Raw genomic sequence first — 26,697 nt, forward strand, 5'->3', positions numbered from 1 at the left:
TAAATAGCTCCAATAAATACATAAATAAATCTAATCACAAAACCCTACAAACTGTTTTTAAAGTCTGTAATGTTAAATTATGACATAATGCACATTAGCAAACAAAATTTCAGAAGCCTTACATTCACTTATAATGTCATTTATGGGATTGATTTCAAACAATGTTTACCTTTGGGCTATCTCCTCCCGATGCCTCCTTGTCATTTTCTGACTGTGAATTGTCAGCCATTAAATGTAGGTCAGATGGTATTACACGACTCATTTTGTACCCTGAAGAGCCTGCACCACGGGGGCTAGATGGGCAGGAATTTGCAGCACTGTAGAGCATAAAAAGAAGATCCTACTATTTTGTTATACAGTATATCACCACATTGTGTCTAATCAAAAAGCTCTTATTGCAGAAAAGCCCACTACGAGAGCTTCTAGACTTAAGGGTCTGTCAGTATTTCCATGATAAACCCCATCTTCCAAGCCTTTCTAACTCATCCATGGGAATTAAAAACACTGCAGGAAGAAACCTGTCAAATGAAGCTCAGGCTTTCCTCCTCAAAAGGATTAACTGATTTATTAGGTTGTACTGTGTGTGTGCGTTAAGATTTGCCAACAGAAAAGTCCACTTTAACTGCATAAGGAACCACAAATTTTAAGACACTCGCTTGAAACAAGAAACACATCTTGCATGAAATTTCTGCCATATGTTTGTATTCAGTCTGCTCAAAAAAGATCATCTCTCCTGTGCCGTATTTTCGCATATTTGAGAAAATATAGCAAGCAGTGAGGAAAAAAAAGTTTTGATTCTCATTTAAATCTAAGCCAACATTATTTTAAGTGTTTACAAGTATGTGCAAATACGTACACACGCATATGTATGTATAAAAATCATAAACCTATCTAGAAATGGGATGTATCAGCACCGACCCATCTAATTTAACACACTGTTAGGCCAACAGAGCAGATACACTGTTACAAAGCAAAAGATAGTGCCAAGCAAATGAAAGAAGTGTCTCTTGGTACCTCATGTTTTGCTATCTGTCACAGAAAACAAGATAAAATTGTGTAATTCCACTGTAACATCTTTTTAACAGTTGTCCCCCTGTCTTGCACAGTCCACAGAACCACAGCTGCACAAATCCACTTTTCTTCTACAGTTTCCATTTAGCCAACAGGAGACAGTCATTGGGTGATGTCTGTCCCCTTCCCCAAAAAAAATTTTGGCAATTCTCTACAAGGACACATACTTCTCAGCCATTCATACTGTAATTCAACACAGCCCTCAAAAATTTCAAAAAAGTTAAAAAACTAGAATGACAAAGCCTGCTGTGCCTCCAGAACCAGCCTTATCTTCAAAGACAAGCTCTAGCCTAACTTGAATCTATGGTTCAAAACATCGAGTAACAAATAAAGCTAGAGAACGTATATTTAGATTTATACAATAAAGCTTTAATAAATTTTTACCTGTCAAGTTTTATTTGTCTGTCTGACCTCTTTTTTGCTACCTCCCTTTTTATGTACAGAAACAAGGCAGGCATTGTAGATTGGGCAATATATAAAAATATTCAAGTTTCCCATCACAAGAAATCCATCAACAATTTGCTACTACAGATATACTATACAAGAAAGATTGCATTTTTTAAGTGTTGTACAGAAAAATCCTTGATTAGAGCCAAAATGTGTAACTAATTTTTTTTTTAAATATAGGTCAATGCTGTTCTATGTTTTCACATACCAACTGACAACATCCCTCTACTGTGCTCACTTTAGCATATATTGACAAAGCGACACATATGGTATAATCAAAGCAAGTTTACAAGTCTTCTACAAAACAGGATGATTTGAAAAGAAACTGTCAAGCTTTGCTCTGAAAATAGACTCAAAACTGTAGGGTCTTTTTTTTTGTAATAAACTATACTCAACAGGTGCATGAAATCCCTGAAGAGAATTACAAAATTCATAGTGAGGAAAAGACTGTGATGATCTATGTGGTATTATCCAAAATATTTATGAGATGCTCTGTCATTTCTTGAGCGAGATATATTTTGCCTGAGTTTTAATAAGAAAGCAAAACTGTTACACAGTCAAGTCTAGGTCTCTTTACTCTCCACTTCCACCATTTATACAGATCTCATTAAACGCTACAATATTGAGATCAAGATCTTGACAAGCATGAAAGAAGTCAATTATCCTTACATTTAAATTTCATTAACAAGATCTACATTTTTTTAAAAATCAAGCATTAAAAAAATCTTTACTCAAGATGCAGAAAGTGAGAGAGGAAGAAAAAAAACTTCCAAAAGCATAAGTGACTTTGAAACACAACTTTCAGTGCCTTTAAATGAAATTTTTGCTCCTGAACTTTCTATGAATTTTTAATATTGTGTCTAAACTAATTTTACCAGTTTGTGAAGACAGCTTACTAATTTTTGAGTTTTGTTGCAAATAAAAAGTCCAACCATGGCTACAATTACCAAACTAAGCAGCACAGCAAGTAAAAAAACCCAGATTAACCCCGCTGCCGAAGATTTCCCTACACTAAACTCTGCATCTCTCACTGCATTTTAAGTAAAACTTAAGTCTGTTTACTTCCAGCAATGGCTAGTCAGTAGTCTCTGGTGTAAGAGATCAGTCTATTATCCACACTAATAATAACAAAAGCCACATTTTTTCTGATGGTAAACCTCAGGGGGACAGTGACCATCAGAATGTTTAAAAACTGTGTAATTTAGACTTATATAAAGTGTTGCCATAAGCATGCAAAAGTAAAAAGCAATCTAAATCACCTGGAATGCAAGAAAAAGATATGCTCCTTTGCTGTGCAAAGAATGCCAGGCTCCTGAACACACTGTTACACATTCAGCATATTAAATTTAAATATTAAAGGCTGTTTGTGCAACTATCTTGTTAGCAGAGTGGTGGTTTTCTCCAAAGCAGGTAATGCTGAGCTTCAACTCAACTTTTACCACAAAAGCAAAATACTTAATTAGAAAGCTGTCTCAAGTCTGTAACCATACATTGTCCTATATGCAATCTGCAGGGTTTAAATACCTGATAGTTCCTGTGGGAGAAGGGAGAGGGCTGATCAAGTGAGCCATGTTGTCTGGAATGTTTATTGTTAAGGGAGAGATCTGGGGTTGCACAGGCTTCACTGGGGACTCCGGGGCCTCCTGTTTTTCTCTCTTTTCATTGGACAGAGCTGTGAATGTTATCTTGATGTTTGTACTGGGAAACCTGAAAGTACAGCTGAAAAATAAAAAACAAATATATAAGCTACTCGGTTGCAGAATGTAAGATTTTCTGCCTAATTTGCATGTATCACCTAACCTTATCTGAAAATGAAAGGGTAAGGTATCTTATGTAGTTACCTGTAACATCTTCATTTTACAGATCATACAGAAAGATCAATGTGACCAGAAAAAGATCCCCTAATAAGCGATTTTAAAATTTGGAAAGAAATATAAGCAAATGCAATTCTTTGTAACAAGGGCAGTCTGTGCATTGTCTTTAAATTTCTTGATCTTGAATCTATCCCTAGAGGAAGTACTGTTTTGAAGACAAAAGGCTATTATTTTATGATGCCAACAAACAGCTTCAGCAAATGAACAAGTCAGTCCCTGATATCAAGATTAATCAGGAGCATAAATATTGGCCAATTTGAGGTCTACCCAGTTTCACAGACTGGTCTAAATAAAAGATTTAGCTTCTTTTAATTAGTATTTTAAGAGAAATCAAACATATACCAATCCTATTTCTGATCATTTAGAGAGTATTTTGCTGTTGTAGTACTACATTCAAATATTTTTTGCAGAGCTGAATTTAACAGCCAATTTCAATGAATTGCCCATTTTTGTATATTACCAAAGATTGCATGCCAAAATTTAAAGACTAATGATAAATTAAAAATTTGGAAAATAAAATACAATGAATGTACCTTTAAGTATTTTCCTTTCTGCATCTCTGTATATAGCATTTAGAAGTTAACCCAATTAAACAGAACAGGCTATTTATAACTTCCCAGTAAATAAACAGATTGAGCAAACAAGAAACTTAATTTTCTCTCAACAAAAGCATCTATAAAAATAACTTTACTATGTCCTCATTCTTAAGCTGTTAGACTACAGTCAGCACTAAACCCACAATTATATTCACACACCTCTTCCACATGATGGAAAGGACTTTCCAATGACACAATACCCAGAAAAAAAACCTTAGAAATTTTCTAATTTTTTTTAAAGTGATTCTAGATAGATCTAGTTTTTATAAAGAAAGGAAACAACAGCATGTGGAACAGGCCTAAGAAACATAGCTATGAATGCAAGATACAGACTGTAAACAAAAGTGATCATTTCTCTGGAAAAATATATTAAACACAAAAGTGATGTAAGAATTGGAAGGAACACTTAGCTGTGGAGTAGCCTTAAAAACACTAACTCTCATGTGTTTTGTTTTTTTTATTTCTGAAATTTAATCTAAGGATGTTTATAGAACAAAGGCAGCATTTGATTTTCATTTCTTGCCACATGCACCACAGTGATTCTTTTTTCCTACAACACACACCCAAGAATCAGGAAAAAAAGAAAGAATCGACAATGACCTTCCTTTTCTCTCAGTCTTATCGTCAGTATGGACCATGTCCGAATTTAACAGACGACCTATTTCTGAAACATGCTCAATGTACTAAATTAGGAACAGAATCTATGCCAAAAAACTGCACACACATTTCAGCAAGAAAGTTAAATGGACCAATTTCTGGGTTGGGTAGTTTGTTGGGGTTGGGGTTTTTTTAGTATCTTTAGTAACAACTCATTTCTTTGCTTCTTCCAGTAGAAAGTATTTTTTGTGTATATTGTTTTAGTGACAATAAAAATGGTCTCAGCTGTTTTGGTAATAAAAATGTTTTCTAAATATTTCAGTTACTCAGCAATAACAACAACACTACTCCTTAAGTGTATACAAAGAGGGTAATCAAATGCATCCTTTTTGCTAAAGATTAAATAAAAATCCCTGTGAGAAAGCAAACAACAACATCTGTTTGACATAGAGACAGGTTTAAACTTTAGTCACCTGTTCTGTGTTTTTCTGAGGTTATTCCATACCTGCAAATTTAACTTAATGCTTTTCAGACCAAACTTATTTCAACTTAAGGAAAACATGGGAACAATCTGACAGCTTTAGATGCTCACTCACTGCTTAGATTTCTTATTGCCTAGTAAAAAAAATCCAGTACATAATAATCAGTAACCAAAGCCCTACAGTGCTGGGGTGGAGTAAGGATAGGGAGGAGGCAGATCTTCACAACTTAGTCACAAGTACCAGCAATATAGAAACATGTAAAATGTATACTCAATAATTCCTCCAAAATTCCATGGAAGTATGCATATTGAAACATCTCCCTTCTCACACTACTGCACTATCCTCATGTATTATCTGCCCTGTGGGCATCTTCTGAAAAAAGGTACAGGCAGCTTACTCTGAAATCTCTGCTTTAGTCTTACCTTAAGTATAGCAGAGACATGATGCCCTCAAATGTCAATCAAGTTTGGAAAAAAAAAATAACAAAAAACACCCCCAAAACCATGAGCTTTGACTAATCAAGGGTACTGCATAGGTTATAAGTGTGCCAAACATACTTGGAACTTATAGTCAGGAACTATATTAAAACCTAAAGGTGTTACTGTTACAGTTTATAACATTTCACATGTTTTGCTTAAGATGGCATTATTAAGGAAGACACAATACACTTACAAATCACTACCTGGTTAGAACATGCAAACACTTGAGTATTATCAGGAGACCACATCTGTCAATTGGTTCATATTTGTAAACAGTGTTTTAATAGAAGCACGTTTTTTTATAGCTGGAATTCAGCCAAAAAGCAGAATAAAGAGTGTATACTAACCAACAGATTTTCTGAATAAATTGCATTAACACAAATGTATTACATTTACTTCCAAAATCAAAGTAAGGAATGTGTTCTAATATGATCAGAATCAAGTTGGTTTTGGCATATTCTTTAGCTATACAGTGAACTAAACAAAAACCACAACACACCCACAGGTAGAGACCTGATCAAACATTTAGTCTACTGCAAGCCGAATTTTATTTTACTCACTGTTTAAAGTGTTTACAATAGTTTCATGATGTGCTACCACAGGATGGTTGCTACAGAAGAAACTCATCTATACAACCCACTTAAAAAAAAGAAGGAAAGAAAATAGTAGTTTTGCAAGCTGTCACTCTTTGCCCCATCTACACAACTAACTCTATCATTCTTCCTTTATAGGATGATGCCATTCAGAGTAGGGAATCAAACAGAGCCAAGATCGATCCAAAAGATTCCTAAAAACAAATGTTTACACAACATCCATGTTTCAACAGCTATATAATGAAAAGTGTGTTAGGTATTTAAGTGATGAAAACAAGTAGCACTGTTTAGCTGATGTGCCAATGTTGTATTTTATGAATTTCAAACAACTATTCACAGTACCCAAACAAATCATTTGTACATGTAGTGTTTATGATGAGTACTTGCCATGTGCTTTCTACAGAGCATCACAAAGGACAGCATGCAATCTAGGAAACTGCAGTAGCAGTGTCACAACTAAAATGCAACTCCTGATCCTAATTATTCTTTTTTAAAAAGTTCATTCTGGGTTGACTACCGGAAAACAGACAAAAGTATCAAATAATTTCAAACTATTTCCTAGAAAACTCTTACTACATCTACAGCTCCCAGCAAGATGGAGACGTGCTGATCCAGGCACCACCTCTAAAGAGTTTAGCAACTTTGTAGGGTGCCAGGTAAGTGTCTTGTGGGAAAATGTGAAAAGTCTAGTTTTGCCACATCTGTATTTCTAATATTTTCTCACTTCTCAGCAGTTTTGTCTGTACTGCAGGGAAAACCTAATTATACACTTGTAATACTGCCTATATGAAAATACCATTTGACTGAAAATGAGGAATTCTATTCTGTCTCCATCCGGGGAGCCAAAACACAGGAGTAGGAATTCAATTTCCTCCCTGTACATAAACCCTGCTATGACACTTAGTGTCTCAGTATCCTTTGAATTATTCCATTTTATTTGTCTTTTAAGAACCATGACAGAAATTGGGACAGAAGCAGCCACTCTATTGCTTTTTTATCAGCACCTCCAGATTTTACATTCAAACAGATTAGAGGAGTTCATCACTAATAACCCCCTAAGTCACGGTAGTTACAACTGTATAGTTCAATTCTTTTACATTGACTATGACACTGACCAGTTAACTTAAGGATGCCCCTATTTTTTAAACAGATCTAAAAGAATAACAAGGTAAGAGTTTTCAAATTCTTGATTTACTGAGAGCCAAGGAGAGCTTCAACTTTTTACATTAAAAAGGTAAGACCCAGAAAAAAGAACCTAGTCAGCATCTGGGAGATTGCTTTTCTCAATTTTTTACATCAAATACATTAAACAAGCATGGGCAATGGTCTAACTCACCTCAAAGAGAAACTGAGGTAATTAACAACACCTGTACCAGTAAACAGACCTTTTCCAACTTAGGTTTTCTCTGGTAAGATGATGCTATTCATATTTCCTTCTCCTCCCCTATTTTGATCAGTGAACAAACAAAACACCATGGAAATCACCGTATACTAGACATGGCCTCCCTTCCAGGGAAGGGAGATTTGAAAATAATTCATTTTCTAATCCCTCTTACCCATCTGCTCAGGACTCACCTCCCAACTGCTGTTTCCCCATCACTCCAGTAAAAATGATTCTCACAGCCAATTAATTTCTTTATACTTCTGGTAGAAGATATGCACACTTTGAAGCTTAAATCACCAGTAAGATACTACAGTGCACATTTCCAGTCCCACTTTTGATTCAATTGTATTCTAAAAGTCAAGCAAAAATTGGGGGGTTGGGGTTTGGGTTTTTTTTACATCATTCAGATAGAATCACAGCAAAACTGAGTTTGGAAGGGACCTCTGAAGGTCTGTAGCCCAGCCCAATCTCCTGCTCAAAGCAGGGCTAACTTCTGAATTAGACAAGGTTGCTCAGGGCCTTGCCTAACCAAATTCTGAAGCCTTCCAAGCATGGAGTTGGGCAATTCCTTCCTGTAATTAGCCACTCTAACAGTGAAAGGTTTTTCTCATTTGTCCAGGTATAATTTCTTAGTTGCAACTTGCTACCGCTGCTCATCCTCAAACTGTGAGCTCCATCTTTTCTAAAAGCAGGGGACAACTGCAATTAGATCCACCTTTGGGCTTCTCAGGGGGGCAGGGGGAAGAAACTGAGGTTATTTAGCCTCTCATCATATGCCATATGTGCCAGTTCTGTACACATCTCAGCAGCCTTCCCCTCACCTCTCCAGTTTGTCATTAGTTTTGTTTGTACTGGGGGCCCAAAACCAGACACCGTTATGGTGCAGTACAAGGCCAGCCTCCATCATCACAAGGGTGCACTGCTGAAACACATATGACCTCCTCTCCCCAGGACGCCCCAGTCCTCCTCTGCAAAGCTGCTCCCCAGTCAGTCATTCTCAGACTTTACCCACTCCAGACACAGGATTTCACATTTGTTTTTGCTGAACTTCACAAGGTTCCTGTTAGTGTCCCTCTAGACAGCAGCCCTGCCCTGCAGCATCTTAACCCTTCCACACCCCAATTTGACATTATCTGCAACCTGCAACGGGGACTCTCTGACCCATATCCAGGGTCACTGCTGAGTAACAGCACTGACTCCGGTTCTACAAGGTCAGAAAGCCACACAAGGGTACCCACTTCCTCTGCGCCATTCTGCGTAACATCTGTCAATGAAATTAAGACCAGCACATCAAAACTGGGTGGCATTCAAGCGTCCATAGGAACACGGTGCTTGGAAATGACAGTTTGTGTGACTTCTTGCTAATGAGTGAATTTCAGTATGAGAGAACAAGGACCACAATTTCATCTTTTCTCCATTTGCTGCTCCATTTATTGATTTCATTACAATGGATTATTAGGAAATTAATTATAAATTAAACTAGATCTAGCTATTGGTTTTAAAACTGATTTTTAAATAAGCAAGGTTTAAAACACACGTCTTTATAAAAACAACTAGAAATATCATGGAGGTAAAAAAAAAAGCACTCCAAAAATACAATTACATGTAATTTCAGTCTTTGCAAAATCTGTGTATTGTGCCTTCAAGTCCTGAGAAAACGATGCATCTCTAAAGGAAGAGCTAAGTTCAGTTCCTCTCACAGATCAAACTGACACATACAAAACACTAGGAAATCTGTAAGAGGAGATGCAACTCCATGTCTTGGAGACACCTGAAAGAAATAACTTCTGTTAACTTGGAGAAAAAGGAGAAAGCCTACCCTTTTCCAAAGGAAACATAATTACATTTTCTAACTTCCTCATCTTCTGAATTCCATACCAAAACATCTCTGACTGTTCAACAGCAAAAGCAGGCATACTAAATTATTCACATCCAGAATTTGTTTTTAAGACTTTAGGCTGCATTTAATTGAAGTAGAAGTCAATACTGCAGTCCATTTTCATCCAGAATAGAATCATCACCTTTAGACATAAACAGAATCAACAAAACTAAAAATTATTAAAAAGACAACCTGAATTGAACTGTTTCAAAGCAGAGTCAAAATTTCAAGATAATCTTAAAACACCCAACAGTTAAAAATCTGGGTTTCCAAACTAATAACTAAGGTGTTCATATTAATCCATCCAAACAGTCACAATAATAAATAGCCACCTAAACACTCCCAGCACTAAATGATTACTAATAAAGTATAGGTTTTTAGAAAAAAAATTACACAACTTTTTGTAATAAGCATTTCCTTGACTCTTTAAACACAAATAACTGTTCAGAGATTTGTTCTACCAAGTCTTTCCTAGGATTACATAAAAAATTGCTGCTGTAAAATTTACCCGTAGTAAGAAAAATGCTAAGAGTACAGGAAATTTTATAATGGACATACTGAAAAGGGGTAATCCAGTACATTGTCATACTAATCAGATTATAATTATTTTCTTACTGCCCAAAACAGAGAGAACTTTTTTGACGGGCAATTTTTTTATACAGGTGCTTGTTCATCTACATGAGGCTTGTGCTCACATCAGAAATTTCAGCTTTAACATTACATTTGTAAAACTTTCTACATTGCTGGCAATAGAAGAAAGGGGTATCTGTTTTCTTCTGCTGACCCGGGGGGGGGAAGAGGGGCCAGGGGTGTTCGTTAAAAAAAATTGACTTCTAAAATTTGTATTAAACAAACATAAAGCCCAACTCCTCTAGCCCAGCTAGCTTTTAAAAAAGGAAGTTTTTAATGCTCTTCTGCTTGCAGTTGACCACACCCTGTGCAGCAATGTGAGAAACTACCCCAGCAGGAACACAGCATCACTTCCTACAAGTACATGTACACATACACGTTGTGTTAGGATGGATTCCTCCTCCTCCTCCTCCCTGTCTCCATGGTTTTAAACTAAGTCCTGGTTTGGCTATTTACTATAAATTTACATTTAATTACGTCTAGCCATTACTAGTCAGGACACTTCTAGAGGTTACCCAAAAAGCAACTGCCCTTGAAAAAGCTTTTTCCTCTGGGGACTGAATCATGACCTCATGCATGTTTCCCTTGATTCTCTGTATCCTTTGCAATTGATTTCTAGTGATCAATAGTTGCAAAGCATGTCCTCCACACACAGAAAATGCGAGGGCTCTCTATAGCAATCTCGACCTCTAATACCATAAGGAATAAAACACTTTCCGATTTTTAAACCAGCAATTAAACTTTTTATTCTGAGCACTCAGCACCCTTTTCACAAGTATTTGTGAGGTTTTTCAGCAGTGCCATCGCTGTCTATACAGTGACATAAAGCAGTATGAAAAAACACTGTAAAGAAAAAGATCACTGATCTATCTATATACCCAGACGTCTTAAGATAAAAAAGCAGAGATCTACACATCATCAAACGCGATGAAATACTGCTGCAGCCTCATGTTAATTCAACAAAATACTTTTACCAAATTTCAAGCAAAGGCTGGAAATATGACCTAGTTGTAAATTAAAGGCTCCCCCATAGGAAACCCAGGTTATGTATTTCCCCGCTCACATTTTAGCAAGTGCATAAGTAAGTAGTATGTAAAGTTGTTGGTATTCACTACATGAAAGGTGCTAACCCGGTTTCAGAAGGATCTGGAACACGCCTGCCTGCGTCAAAAAACGATCCTATGACAACAGCATATTGATGACGACAACAGGAACATTCCTGAATCACCAGCAGCAAAACCAAACTGAGTAATAAACACGTTCTTGTTTGAAATGGTGTTCAATTCTTCTTTCCCACTTAGAAAGCTAACTTCATAAGAAACAATGCATTTTTTACCCTGTATTCACAACAATTTCTCTAAAGGCATTCAAGAGTCAAGACTGAAAAAGACCTGTCCTGAAGTTGTTCAACTACAGCAAATTTTGCTGCAAGTGTAAATAATTCTATTAACAACTTAGAGCTGATCTCACTCCTCCCCTGCATTATTATGCTACAGAAACATTAACAAAGTGCTATTATGAATTTTCAAAGGTTCTTGCTTTAGCAGTCAAGACATTTCATTTTCTTTATATACCAGCCACACAGACACTGGTATTGATCAGCAACAAAAACACTTCGGTTATACTACAGTCATGGAAATGTACTATGGTTAATTAAAAATATATATCTCAAAAATCACAAATTCCCACTCCATTCTCCTCTTTTCTTAAATGGTAAAATATTTAAACCAGCAAGAAGGAAAAAAAAGACCAAACAAAACCTAAAGAAATTCAATACAGTAGCCCTGCACAGGCTGCAGGAACTGAGAAAGAAATTGGCCTGCAGGCAAGAACGTAGGCAGCAGTTACTGTAGAAACCAAGCTCTTCGTTGCTTTTCTCTAAGCAAAAGAAAGACACAAAAGAGCTGGAAAACAGCGATCGATGGGAAGCAGCTTATAAAGCTGCTTGTCACATCTGCTGCAGGAAAACCAGACACTAATTCATTAAAACTGCTCATGTAATGCCTCTGGAATTTGAGGCTCCCCAGCCTGTGAATACAAAAGAAACTCCGCCTATGGAAACACTGCATTTTCGGGTGTTTAGCATCTCTGTACACAAAAGCCGTATGCAGAGTCAGGTTGTGTGGTCTCTATCCCAAAATTTCGTTCTAAACTATAAAAACAAATTAAAATTTGTCCAAAAGACTGCGGTGCCTCTATCTTTGCCAAATTTCAAATAACTATTTTCAGTCCCAACAGAGCATACATAAGTCTATAATACAACAGTTTCCTGTTTAAAAAAAACAGAAACAAAACACTTGCAACAGGAAAGCAAAAATCAATCATCATTTCTTCTTCCTTCCAGATAACTGCATTTAACAATGGTTTCCTATTATCAAATACGCAAGCTCAAACTTTCACCATGCCGGTAAATACCATTCAAAAACTTTTCATAAAGCATACGATTTACATCTCATAGCTGAGCTGATGCAGACAAACTAAAACCACTACAGCCTTTATTACCGAGTTAGCTAGTTACAGAGGCACCTGGCATTTCACCCTCCGTTGTGGAGTACTCATGGGGATGCAAAAGTTCATACGGAAACACTGAAGTTATAATAATATTATTCAGTGCTAAAAAGAAAGTTATCAGCAAATCAAACAAAACTGCTTAGAGCCAAACATACAGCACTTAATGCTTTACTATTCCTCACAATTAAAAACTGTAGGGGGAAGTACAGTGAACAAGTGCTGTCATGATGTGTTTTGACGCAAGCATAATCATAAAAAAAGCACTTATGACTCACACATTACTTTAGTAACAAAAGTCTTCATTTATTACCTCATCAAAGACCCATATTCTACTGCAAAATTATGCCAAAACTCCCTAATCATTACCAAAAAACCAGCTACCCACAGAGGCAAGGCTGAACAGAAAAAAAGATTATTCCCGAATCAAGGCAGCAAAGTTTATTTTAGATGGGCTTTTCAAGACAGAAGTCTGCTTCCAAGAGTAGAACAGTCCTTTATTTCACATAGAAATCCATGACTAACTAGGCCATTGAAGACTGACAAAAACTGCTTCCTAACAACTCTAATTTTGAGTAGACAGCAGTGTTTAATTTCCCCCTTAAATCTGCCTGTTTGGTCAATGAACAGACTTTTTTCAGACTCCTCTCAAAAAGCTATGGGCATTAATTACATTTCACAATTACCTACCTAAAGATGTCTGATGTTCAAGGGTCATTCCACACTTGCTTCACACTTTGGTGATGCTGCTGGGCTGGGTATCTCAATGGAGATCAAGATTTTGTATTATATTCCAAAATGGGTTTTTTTAACCTGCTGTATTCTGCAGAACGTTTGTTCAAACCACTTTTCAATTTTTGTCTATATGCAACTTGATAAAACTTTTCTAGTAAAGGCGCAGACTCTCTAGAAATTTTATATGCATGGACTGCTCCACAGCGTTACATGAACTTACTTCCCTTAATCACTTGTGTGGGCACTCAAGAACCAATCAAGACTCCAACAAGCCTGAAAGGCCACAAAGCAAAGAAACTATTTAATCTACAACAAACACGTTGTTATTGGAAAGTATTCCTCAAGAAGCACTCCTCCTGAGCTGTTCTTCTAAGACCATGCCAAGTTCTCAAACCGTGGGCTGTTGCAAGGGGCAGCAGGAAATGCAGAAGGAAAAAGAACAACAGACAAGATTTAGCAAGTCAGATAGTCACACAAGTGAAAAATCTGTCCAGGAATAAAAAAATAGACTAAATAAAAGTCTTCATCGGAATAGATGTTAAGCATTGCCACTGTACTAATAAGGGAACAACAGTATACAGAAGGAAAGGGTATAGCACACAAACATGAAGCATGGGATTAATTTCCCCAAGTGTAAACCTGTACCTGTGTTAGTCATCTGTCTTTATAGAGAGTGAAAATCAACAGACACTTGTAAGTGTACGTCCCACAGAAGGGACAAGCCTAAATTGGTTTGGAGAAATCAGGTCTAGGGATGCCTGGTTTTCATTAAAGGGAGTCTAGGCATAGACACGCACATACACTCTCACTCACACCCCCCCAATATTAAGCAAAATGAAACCTACTGTGAACAACATCTAGTAAAGCAATGAAAAATAGAAGCCAAGATTCCTGAAGCATAGGTACCAACCAGGCTCTTAGCAATAAAAGCTTCATCTTGGGTACGGTTTCATGGGATACAGTGATGTAACAGCTCAGCAATGCCAAACGGGGCATGCTCTTCCCTGCCTCTTGCACCAGTTCTGCTCCCAGCCACACGATTACTCCACTTACCTGCTACCAGGAGCCACTGGTATCTCCAGCTAAAACCCTCATGACACCTTAATTTAAAAGCTGTATTGTACTTTCTTTTATGTAGTAAGTTTTATTATGCGACTGTTCTAACCGTTCTCTTTGTAAGGTTGAAATTTGAACTAACACAGGAAAATAAGCTTCCAAAAGTTACTAGTCATAAAAGGAAGTGCAGAACTCCGTTTGTAAACCAGAGTGCATATTCAATGCTTTTCAATAGAATAAAGTCTGGTTAACTTGGGACCTTTTAGCTTGACCGAGAAAGTCAGTATTTTGACTCAGATACTGTTAACAGTATGGATTATGACCACTTAAGTCAAGCATTCCTCACAAAATTGCTACCACTGTAAGTATATACACGTAATAGAAACTACACTAGGAATAAAACTTGCCAGAGTATTGGCAATTATATATCACATATTAGTAAATAACTAAGGCATTTATATGTTCCCATATATGCCACTTCAGGGTCTCAACTATCATTGAACAAACATAGTGCTCTTCATTTCTGTAACATCTTCATTAGAAAACACTGAAGTATTGAGCAGACATCAGCATAACACATTAGATCCAGTGTTCTTTGCACTCCTAGGCACACCAAAGTTTACGGATAGCAGCATTCACACAAGAACAGTGTATGTAAGAAAGTTTGGAGCACTGACAACACCAGAACCAATAGTCCTCAAAAAAAGGGAGAGGGGAAGTAAGTCGGAAAGGGAGAGAACCAGGGTGTTTACTTACTGCAGAGTAAGCCACTTCAAAACCCAAGGAATTAATTTTAAAAGGCAAGGCACAGCTCTTGATAAAAAGTGCTAGAAAAGAGCACTGAAATTTCATCATCCTTCCTGCCTCCACCCATGAAGTATTATCCCGATTTTTAAAAACAGATTAAACAGATTTGTGACTTGGCCAAGTCATTTTGGCAAGCATGCAACAAAGCTGGGAACAGAACATATTTTTCCCCAACACCCAATCTTTGTTTAAACCACTGGATCATCCCTTAAATCTTCCTTCTCCTACAACCACTTTAAGAGGCACAACACCAGGTGAAATGCACATCTTCAATAAAAGGGAGATTATTTAATTAAATAATAATGAAGTATTTCAACCAGAGTTTGTTGCACAGGAATAGCTGCTTAAGGAGCAAAAAAGCAGTGGCTGTGAAGCCTACATGGCAAAAAGTAAATGAAGCGCCTATATCTTAAGCAATATATCACATACTCCCAAACAGAGCTAAAGGAATTTTCATTTCACCTGTCCTTTACTATTAAACCACGAAAACTGCACGTTAAATGCATACATCCTCATTAAAATCTATACAGTTATATACTGAAGAATTTGAAGATGTTAAGCTACACAAACGTCCTTGCCTAGGTATCTGAGAAGCAGGTTTTTTCCATTATCAAACAGAAAAAAATTAAAACAGTGTTTCAAGTCATTTCAAAAACAAAAATGAAGCAGAAAAAGCTGACATTTACATCCTAAATATTGAAAAGTAACTAGGGAAAAAGGACTCTTCATTTGCTTTCCTTTAGTAATAAAGAGTTCCTCATTCAAGATGATGAATAGTTATCAAGCTACTAAAACTGATTTATATTTGTTACATGTACCAGCACAGAACAACCTCCAAATGTCCCAGCAACACACAGCTGGAGGTGCTAAAAAGTAGAGTACCTACTACATGTTTGCAATATTGAAGGACTTGCTTTAATTTTATCTGTGTTATATCTGCTCTTTTTAATTAATCATACCCCTACACTGCCCCATACCAATGTAATGTAGTTGCAAAAACTTTCACTGCCAAAAAAAGACAAATTACTAAATTTTTTTGCAATAACTGAACTGTTTTGCAGAGGGAAATATATGACAACTACTATCTTCCCTTTTTCTTTTTCCTTCTTGTCCTATTTAAATAAAGAACACTGCTGTATATTATTCAATTTGGTTTTACTTTAATTGCACTCCTACAGACAGGCAGCAGAGTTCACAATAACTGGATCGATCCCATACAACCAAGAGTACTCTATGGGAGGGTCACGACAAAAAGCACGTAGTTTGGTTGTGTAAACCAAACCCCATCTGAGGTTTTCCAATACTAAAACAACCACCTCTTGAGAGTGGTTTCTTCTGGTTTAGCTTCAAATTCCAGACTTTTTTATTATTATTATTCTGTGATTTAGCTTTTCCAGACCACTAAATTTTCTAAAAACAGAACATCAAAATGGAAAAAACTAGTCCTAGTACATAACACACTATTTCACTATACATCACTCTGCTTTCAACTCTGGTCCTTGTTTGAGACACGCTACAGCCAGACCAACTTTGTAGGTAGTAACTGACACTACTAGTTAAGGTCTTCCAGAATAAAAATTAATGTTGAGTCCAGTCTTCTTTTCCTCTTGTGCAGCCAAAACGATATAATTAAGTTTATAAAATGCTTTGAAATGCTGTAGAAAAGCAAGCTGCAATCAACTCCAAAGAGGTTCTTGTACAGCTACACGGAGAAATATTCTGCTGAATTGCTCAAACAATTAAATTTCCCTTGATGAGCAAAAATTTGCAAAGCTTTCCTAGATAGACACAGATAGTCAGAAAGCAATCTGTCTTACTTTCACCCCCCTGAAAAAGTAAGTGACATTTGTTCAAGTCAGGCTTCCCCAGCTTATCAACTGAGCATCATTCTTCCCTGATTGGGGCTGTCAAAACCGTCATATAAAAAGTCCTCCAAAAATTACTGATTAAAAACTCCACACCTTCCCCTCCCCACATATCTATCTGCTGGACCTTCCCTGTACCAGAAGGCCATGTGCTGTTACTATTTAATTTCTGTCATGCACAAATACCAATTGCTATAAAATCGTAAGCTTCTGTAGCAAAATTTGAATGTAGAATTGCATTTTTAAGAACAACTTAATCAGTCATGTGGTTTCTTCAAAATTCCACTGCAGCATCCACTTGTACAGCAAAGCTGAAAAGATGCAAATGAGTGCCATGCATACGCTACTGCACAAAAAAAGAACTGCAAACACTAATTTTCACAGTACTTAAATTAACATGTTTCCATTTAGACTTGAAAACCAACCAATATTTGAAAGATTCAGATTTTCAGAAAGATGTATTATGTTGAAATGAAATGTTAATCCCTAGCTACAGAAAGCATTTCCTAATTTCCATATATGTGTAAGGCATTACACTATACTTCCCTCAATAATGACAAAAAAACTTTTATCCTGAGAATGTATTTTTTTAAATCCTCACGTTAGAACAGGAAGCAGCATAAAAAATGTGGCATTTATCAAAATATCCAAGGTGGCCTCTAAGTTAAAGCTATCAAATACAGAAGTAGTAACAAATACTACTACATATTTGGAGCACATTTCCCTCATTTTCAACTCATACATCAGATTATTTTATGATTTTAACATCCGTCTGGCAAAGTAAAAGATAAATATTTCTGTGTTTACATTCTATTTAAAAAAAAAAAAAGCAAAAACACAGAAGAGAGGATAGATTACAATACAAAGATTTGAGAGACATTTTAACAATTCTGAAGGGCATGACCATGGCCTTATCCTGTACTCTAAAAACATGTACAATTCTCCAGTATATAGAGAACAATGTACAGGCTTTAAGTCAGAATAGTTAAAAAGATAATTAAATAATTAGATAATTAAAACCAATATGTATAAAACGATTTTTTTAAACATCCTTCCCCCAAAAATAGAGATTTTTTTTCCCCACATATTACAAGTTTTTCACTAAATGTTAATTTCAATGCACAAGTAAGTTTGTCATGGTTTTCAGAAAGAGTAAAAAAAGGTTCACTAGATATTTTTAAACTACCACTCCTTTAATCATCATCAGGAATCACATCGGGAAGACCTTAAGAGCACTAATTAGTGCAGTTACAAAATTATATGTTACAATCAGTTTTGCTCTCACTCCTGAGAAAACAACAGTCAGTTTAAATGAAAGTGTCACAAAAGTCAGTGACATTTCCATAAGAACTGTAAAGGCAATGAGACAGGACGTCATCACCTGATGCAGAAACCTTTAAATGCGATATGAAACCCTGCATCACTGTTCAAAAAACAAAACACAAAGCTTAACAGAGACTACCAGAAATTAATTACAAATATCTGTGTTCGAAGATATTTCTGGGGTGAAGTGCAAAATGAGGACCATCAATCATACAAACATTTTGGAAACTACTAAAAATAGTACAAGGACAGTTGTGATGCTTTTACAGTCCAACTTCACTATCCACAGTGGTCACCTTTTACTTTTTTCCCCCCTCCTTTTGAGGTATGTGGACAGCACCTTTGACCATGAACTTACGCTCCTCACAGAAGCAGTATCCTGAAATATTACGTAGCTTTTTTGCCCATGGAGTAGGAGGCCTGGGACTTCTTTGCTAAGTGTAGGGCTTGTCAGGTCCCTCAGCGAGCTGATCCAATTCACTAATGCAGCACCAACTAACCCAGCAAAACAAAATTTTAAACAGGAAAATGGTATTCTCTGGGGCTAATGAGAAAACCAGCTAACAAGAGACCTAGTGGTGCCAGAGCTGGTGTAAGGGGGCAGCTGGACCAATGGAGCCAGGATCAGGAATTAGAAAGAATGATCAAGACCTTTCAGGTGCAGAAAACCTTTACCTCGGCTCAAATGCTGATAAAACTGCTATGTAAGATACTATGAAGACACTTTATCAATCTTATTAATTTCTTCCCATCTGGTAATGGAAAAAACTGCACTTCTGACTTGACAGAAAACTAATCCTGAGCCTGCCTCTCTTCTTCCAAGAGATTGTTTTTCAGGCCTACCAGTAAACTAATCCGACTTGAGCACACAATGTGAACACCAGAGTTAACAAATGGGACAGAACAGGATGGTGCTTTCAGCTCGAACTCCCAATCAGCTTGTTTTAACTACCCTTGAAACCAAAGGGTCAGTTACAGTTTATCTTCACGGCCTGACTCTTACATACAGGTATGCTTAGAGCAATGAGGTGAAAGTGCTGTTCATCCTTTAATAAAACTGTACTACTGTAAAAATCTAATGTGAAGATTTTTTTAAAAGTATCTTTTAAAAACAGGAACAATGAGAAAGATACTTTCAATTACTGCAAGTGCTTGAAAAATAAAGTTTACCAATATACTTAACATGAGAAGAAAAAGTCTTCTGTGTCAGTGTACCCTTTAACTCAATGCAGTTTTCTCTCAGGAGAAAACTGAATTTAAGAGAATAACCTATATAAAGAAGTATGCAATGTTAAACATGCTACCTACAGCACACGCAAATTACGAGATGCATTCTGAAAAGCTCACCAAGTCAAATTAATTTTATGTTAAGCATGATCCCATCAGAGAGGTAATACACCCTAAAATGTTATAAAACATACTGCAAAGAAACAATATATTTATATGTACATTAAAGTTTTATTTACTGTTGCTCCCCAGTACTCCCCAGGCTGCCAGTCTGGGTCAATGCTCACTCAGACGTTTTGTGGCAGAATCCACAGCACAAAGTTGCTGCAACTGAAGAGTCACAAGCAGTCTGTGAACTTGAGCTGTGATCAAAACTGGTTTTAAAGATCAGAACGGGCCTATGGAATGTATGCTTAATACCATTTATCTAACCAAAGATGACAAGGGATGAGAGAAAAAACCTGCCACTTCACAGATGTTAAACATAATGGTAAAAAATGTACCGAAAGAAGAGGTATCACAGCTAACTAATGAATATAGACCACATCCCAAAAGATTAGGTATAAGGTCATTTTATCTCTCAATTTCAAGTTGAAAATATTCAGGCTAGTCTCCACAGTTTCTATGACACTGCCACATGAGATACCAAGGACTGCGTCCTGAAAGAACTAGCACAAAATAGGGAGCAGGTTGGTGGTAAACACAGCAGAAAATTTTAGAAATTCAGAATCAATAGCAACAGTAGAAAAGAAAAAAAAAAAAAAGAAACAAAAGGCTCAGTGCTTGACACTGACAGAGGGAAAAAACCCTCTCAAAAATAAACAGCTTGGAACACAACTAAATAATTCATGGCCTACACTGAAGAGGGGGCATGTGCTGGTCATATGTTCAGCGTATGTTATTGGCACCATTCACCAGCATGTTCCATGTTGTAATAGCTTAAACATTTAAATTTGAAATGCGCTGCCTTCAGGGACGACATGATCTGGGCAGCCCTGACGAAACGCACACCACTCAAAATGAATACATGCTAATTTTGGCTTGCAGGTTATTTCTCCATACTCCAAACAATGCTTTGCTTGGCACTAACTCATCTGAAGGGCTTATATTAAATATAACCAGTGGTAGTGTGAAGCAACTTTTAAAGCCAGTAGACTCAGTTTATGTAAGATTGTATGAAATTACTATTGTACTATCTGTGACTCTTAGAGGCAACTTTCTGCTTGGATCCATGCTATGGATTAAATGTGCATGCGTTTAAACTTCAGAACAGCAACATACTTTGAACAACTTCCCTGCGCATTCACAGACTCAAACACAGCAACATCTAGTATGATGCAACCCACTGCCCAAATGACAATGAAATGCAATGGTGTAGCTTTAAGACTCCAAGGCACAGAGGAAAAAAACAAATTCAGTTGGGAGTTCAAACATGCAACTTCAAATACCTGCTTTTCTGTAGCCAGCTCTGCCTCCCCACTCTACAGTCATTTCCATTTCTGTGAAAGTTATACCAAAAAAGTTGCTTCTAGTGCTGACACACAGATCATTTGAGAAAGGATCACCACCTCACTACTATAGGATAATTTCCGACCATATCAACCCTTTCTGCATTCAAACCAGTGGCTATGATTAGATCTATTTACTTATTTTTAAATACCCATCCTGTAGCGTTTTAATTTTAAATCCCCTAGAGAAATTTCTCTTTCCTTTGTATTTTTGTATTAAATCATTACCTGCACAAGTCAAATCCTGTCTCCATTTAGAACATCTTTAAGAGGGTTATTCTAATGACTTAAAGATGCCGTGAACCATCACAATACAAGCATCTAAGGACCTTTCGGACTTAAAAATAAAGGCCTCCTTCACTCAGTGAAGAACTTCATCAGCCCAACTTCTTGCTCTCTCTGTATTAGACACTGTCAGTATGTTCTCAGTTAGCAATTTATTTACCACAAAATGTCCCTATAAAACCATAGGGCAGTCATATATATTCTCCTCTTTAAATCTCTTGGGGAAAGTTTGAACAAGCAGCTACCACAAAGATGAAACAGTCCTAAGTAGGACAAAATTGCATTAGTGTAACACATCCAGTAACCAACACTTCCTTAATCGGAGGAGCCCAGGGATCTCCAAGATGAAATGCAATGTCACTGCAACAGGCACCCAACCCCCCTGGTACTTACCTATATTTATCTGAAAGCAATTAACCCTAAACTACTCAGACCTTCAAGATAATAAATTTAACTAGAAGAACAAGAAAACCACCTAACCCTCCTAATATCAAATGTTGTTGCAAAAAGAAAAAGTTGCAGACACAATAGTTTACCTTGGAGATAAGGCACATAAACGTTCCAGTAAAAGAATGGAATCAAAGTATTAGGAAAATTACCAAAAACTCGTCCTCCCTTCTCAAGTATCCCCACAGAGGCTTGGGGCAACACATTTCTACACTGTAATCACCCATGTTCATTTCCACAACTGCAGGGTTTTTTTCTTAATTTCAAAAACTGTAAAAAAGCCTGATTTTTTTTTTACAACCAACATTTCTGATTAAGCTTGCAAATTTGATTCCTCAGAAATACCTTCCTCAGCCTCTTCTCCCTGACTACTATCCTGCTATTTCTCCAAATAGCCAAAATCACACACTCACATTATGATTATTTTGTATTCTCTATAACCATGCTTTTAAGCTTTTCAGATGAAGTTCAATTATTTTATGGCACACTTCTCAGCTACATTCCAGCTAACACAAAGAACATGCATACGCAAATATGAGTAACATTTTCTTCAGCTACTACTAAGCCAAAATAACTTTAAAACAATAACCCCAAACTGAAAACTTTTATAGAATTTTATTTTATCCTTCTGACTAAGGGCTGAATTATTTCCATTCACATACTTCTTTAATTATTTTTTTTTTTGTCATGGTTTGCATGCTTCTTTTCTTTAAAGGCTTAAAACCAGCCATTTTGCTGATAACCTTAGATAATAGTGAATAACCTCACATAAGAATCTTGGTACTTACTAGCCTACAGCAGACCAAACTTATTTATAGCTAAATAGCAAGCTGGGGTTATGATCTCTTCCAGGCTCAACGATCTTCCAACCTCAGAATAACCACACCATAAAACAAGCAGGGTTATTTCACTACTGACAGAAAAGTAAACATTTGTGTACTAGGGTGTGCTTGCAGATGATTGTTCTGGCTGCCTGTACTGCAGTAGACAGTAAAAGCTATTCACAACAGGCCAAAATTCATAAAGGAAATTTAAAATCTTCATCACAAATTGCTTTCAGAATTTAACTTGCATCTTTACAACAGAGACAGGTGGAAGGATCTGAATTCTCCCAACTGTGAATGATGTTTCCCATTTCATCTTCAAAGTTTCTTTAACATTTAATTACTGCCAAATTTTTCTATCTGAAACAGGTAGTACTCCCTATATCCTATGATACAGTTAAGGAAAACTTACTAAATTATTGAACAGCGCATCAGCCCACAGAAAATGCTACAAAACAGAAAACAAACTAAAAAAAATTAATTTTTTTTTTAAAGTTCTGACAGAGTTCTGGCAGAATCTCAGTTAAAATGAAGAAAGTTTTGTTACAGAAAGCCTGGACTTTCATAGAATTGGATTTTCAAGCAAAGAAGGCAAACAAAAATGAAACACTTCCAGAAAAGCCTGTTTTGTTGTCAGCTTGCAGCTCACCATTCCATCTCACCCCATTCCTCTGCTTAACTACTCACAAGAACTTTTACAGTTCAGCCAGCCCAAAGAACTTCTGAAGTTAATATGTGTTTCTGCTCAAACTCCTCAGAGTCCTTCAGGAGGAAAGAAAACAGAGAAGGGACGCAGCTAGTTGAGAACTACAAAATGAAGCAGACAAGAAATGACACAGCTTTGTAACATTCACTGCAGAAGGTTATTCTGTCTTGCCAGGGTTCACAAGGCATTTGACCACTGTTAACGGTTCCGGAATTTGCTGATAATACAGACTAGTTGCATTTCTCAGCTTTATGGACAGACCAATACCAGGAAAAGGCTTTAAAAACAAAAGGCTTGAATTTTAATTCAAGAGGATAAACAAACAACTGAAGTTCTACTGTGGTTTTTACCTATTGCATCTCTTTCCTGTGTTGCTAAATGTGACTGTCATCTGAACATTTCAACTGACACACACTGTGGTTTCCAGGTCCAAAATGTTTGTAGCAATTATCAATACCTAGAAAGCTGAATGAATAATACTGTTATCAACCAGAAACTGTGGAGCCCACATTCATTTCAGAATCCACATTCACAGCAGAGGGTAACCACCTTAAACTGATGCATTTCTTTTTCAACTCAGTGATGTAGCTACAAAAGTGCTGCCAGGAAAAATCTTGATAGCATCATTGGAAGTAGGTCTGCATGAGGATGAATTTCATCATTCTATGAGAATCTTATTACCCAATCTAGTATTTAATAAAGTTACTTAAGAATAGATTGCACACTCTTCACAGCAGTGTTTTCATATCATTGGAACAGCATAACAGTCCATCGTTTGGCTCGCAGCCCCTAATGCTACTAAAAAGTGAATACGTTTTGTAAGGTGAAAGGGCAGAAAGGACTAAAGCCATCAATTCCCTTTACCCAATAAAAGAACATCCTGGGTCAGATCTCCACACACACTCAACAAGTGCTTCAGCTGGTCACTCCACAGGAAGTGTATCAACTGATGACCACATAAAACAGATTTGGCAAAATACCTAGTAGAAATCTTATCTGAACCCAACCCAGCCACACCCAGAATATTCACACATGTAAGGAAAGGAAATAACTTGCTTCCTTTAACACCTTTTTGCTCAATATGTTATTTTATGGTCACATCTGTGGAAGTTATTCAAAGGATTTTGATTGATGATGATAGTTTATGTAATTCACTCCTGCTAACTTCTGTCAGCATCCAAGTCCACTGAATACCGCACTGGAAATGAGGGACACTTTGTTATAACCTGCTCCTCCTCCAAATGATTGTTTTTCTTAAATGTTTCACCTCATCCCCTCTGAAGGAAGTCTCAGAGTGACAGTAAGAAGTCTGTTAAACCAGAACCGGGAGCAAACACAACAGCTATTTTCAAGCCTGCTACCTAAATACATTTGGAAGGCTGGATCCGCTCAACTTATTTATTGACTACTAACACATTTGCCTTAAATGGCAGTCTGGTTTTACAATCCAACATATAGAAGGGAAAGAAAAAGCTCTCTCTCAAATGACAACTTTTTTTTTTTTTTTTGAGATGTTTCTGCATCCTATCAAGAAGAGACCCTCAAAGACAACATAGGAAATCCAGATCACATCTGATCTACCTGCACAGTCAACTTCAGCAGATTTACATATTTCCTGAAAAAACACTACATATATATGGAGCCCCTGCAATAAAGGACATGTAAAACACAGAAAGGTTTTTACCATTTTCTTCAAAATGTTTTGTTCTTTCAGGCAGATGACAGAATGCTGCACAAACTCTAGTCAGTCACCTGTGTCACAGGTAGAGAAGTCTGCTTTCAGAGATAAAAGTGGCTTCTGCGCTGGGTGGGATACAGACTACAAACAAAAACAACACAAAGTTTTTAAAGAAGGCCATGTATCTCCACTCTATCCTTAATGTTCAATTTTCTCTAGACTAATGCCCTATGAAGCAAAATCTACCTTTAAGCAGGAGATATGATTTAGCCTATGGAATGAAGACCATACCTTATTCTGCCCTCTGCTATGAGATGATCCAGTCAAGGAACTTGTACCCTCCTTTTACTCTAGCGGTTTTCTCTATGTATTCACATTTATGCAGAGATTTTAAAAAAGGACCAGAAAGCACATATTAACCAGAGGTATGACACAACTGAGTCATCTCAGCATCCAGTCTATTTAGATTGACTTATTTTTATTTTTTTAATTTAAAACAAATACTTAGCATATCCCTTTAACAAAAAGCATGCTGTCTTAAGAACTTTCAGGATTTAAACATTTTTATATTACATTGCAAGTGCTTTTTTAATACAACAAAATTATTTTTGGTATTCTACTGTTTTGGATCTTTCTTTCCATTTTTATTTCATAGAGCATAATGGATCTTACAACTGCAATTCCTTAATGTATGATTCCACAAGACACAGCAAGCTGACTGTTGCCGAAAGTCTCTGCAGGCCCACCACATACTTCATGCCAGCTCCACTGCTTGCCAGACTTCTCTGTGAGCCACTTCAACGCAACAGAAAACCACCCAAAAATAGCAAAGAAAGCAGACATCAGCGGCTTGTGGAACATCTGATGAGCTTCAAGGCCAGCACAACCTGCAGTTGGGAGCACTGCAGAAAACAAGACCTTGCCCTCTCATGCTCCATTTCAGCAGCAGTGAAACACTAGACCAGCTTAGACGCTCATGAAAGCACCGCCTGTTTCTAAAAAGTGAGACCCCAGATTCTTCTGAATTACATTTCCCAAATTAAATATCAAAAGTCAGAGTCTCTTAGATTCTGTAAGGGTAACAAATGTATTACTTCTCAATCTCAGTTCTTAAATTTGAGATGATCTTCAACTTTTTCCAATCTTTTTTCAAGCCTCCCTGCAAATCCTTTCACTGCTCCTCACATAACATATACAAATCCCACTAATATCCTGTCCGTATCCTAAAGCAAAACACACTGGCCTATGGCCTCATCTCTCCCATGCAGTAACTGAACTCTGTTTTTCTGTACGTGGCATGACATTAAAATCATCCACTTCACCACTACTCTTACAGGGTTTTTTGTTTGCTTAAATGATCAGCTTGTTCTGGTTCAAATTTGAACTTATCCCCACATAAAATTTTACACAAGTACATTCATCCTTCTCTTGTTAAACCTTGCTCTTTTTAACCTTATATAAGTCTCTGTCTCCCCTCATTGCTACACAGGCCTTCTTTACCTACCTAGAAAGGCCAGAAGACAGCAATATGACCTAAGGAGGGCAATTCTTTTATTTGTCAGCTTCCTTCATTTATGCATTCCAACTACTTTCCTTGTGTGTTTACTGCACTGACATTGTAACCAACAAGCGTGCCTACTAATAAAGTATAGAAACTGTGCATATATGCCTTGTCTGCTCAAATTATATTTTGCCT

General features: G+C 36.9%; 1 protein-coding gene across 1 annotated transcript in view; it reads right to left on the bottom strand.

Annotated features, from left to right (window-relative positions):
• FOXK2 (forkhead box K2) overlaps positions 1–26,697 on the bottom strand; it is a 51,125-nt gene that overhangs the window by 14,530 nt on the left and 9,898 nt on the right. The window contains exons 2-3 of the mRNA XM_074921903.1: positions 3,043–3,237; positions 170–317 (exon numbers count right to left, since the gene is read on the bottom strand). Of these exons, the coding sequence (XP_074778004.1) occupies positions 170–317; positions 3,043–3,237 (343 nt within the window). The remainder of the gene's footprint in view (positions 1–169; positions 318–3,042; positions 3,238–26,697) is intronic.

Source organism: Athene noctua, chromosome 18 (genome assembly GCF_965140245.1).
Source record: "Athene noctua chromosome 18, bAthNoc1.hap1.1, whole genome shotgun sequence".
In the NCBI taxonomy this organism is placed as follows: domain Eukaryota; kingdom Metazoa; phylum Chordata; class Aves; order Strigiformes; family Strigidae; genus Athene; species Athene noctua.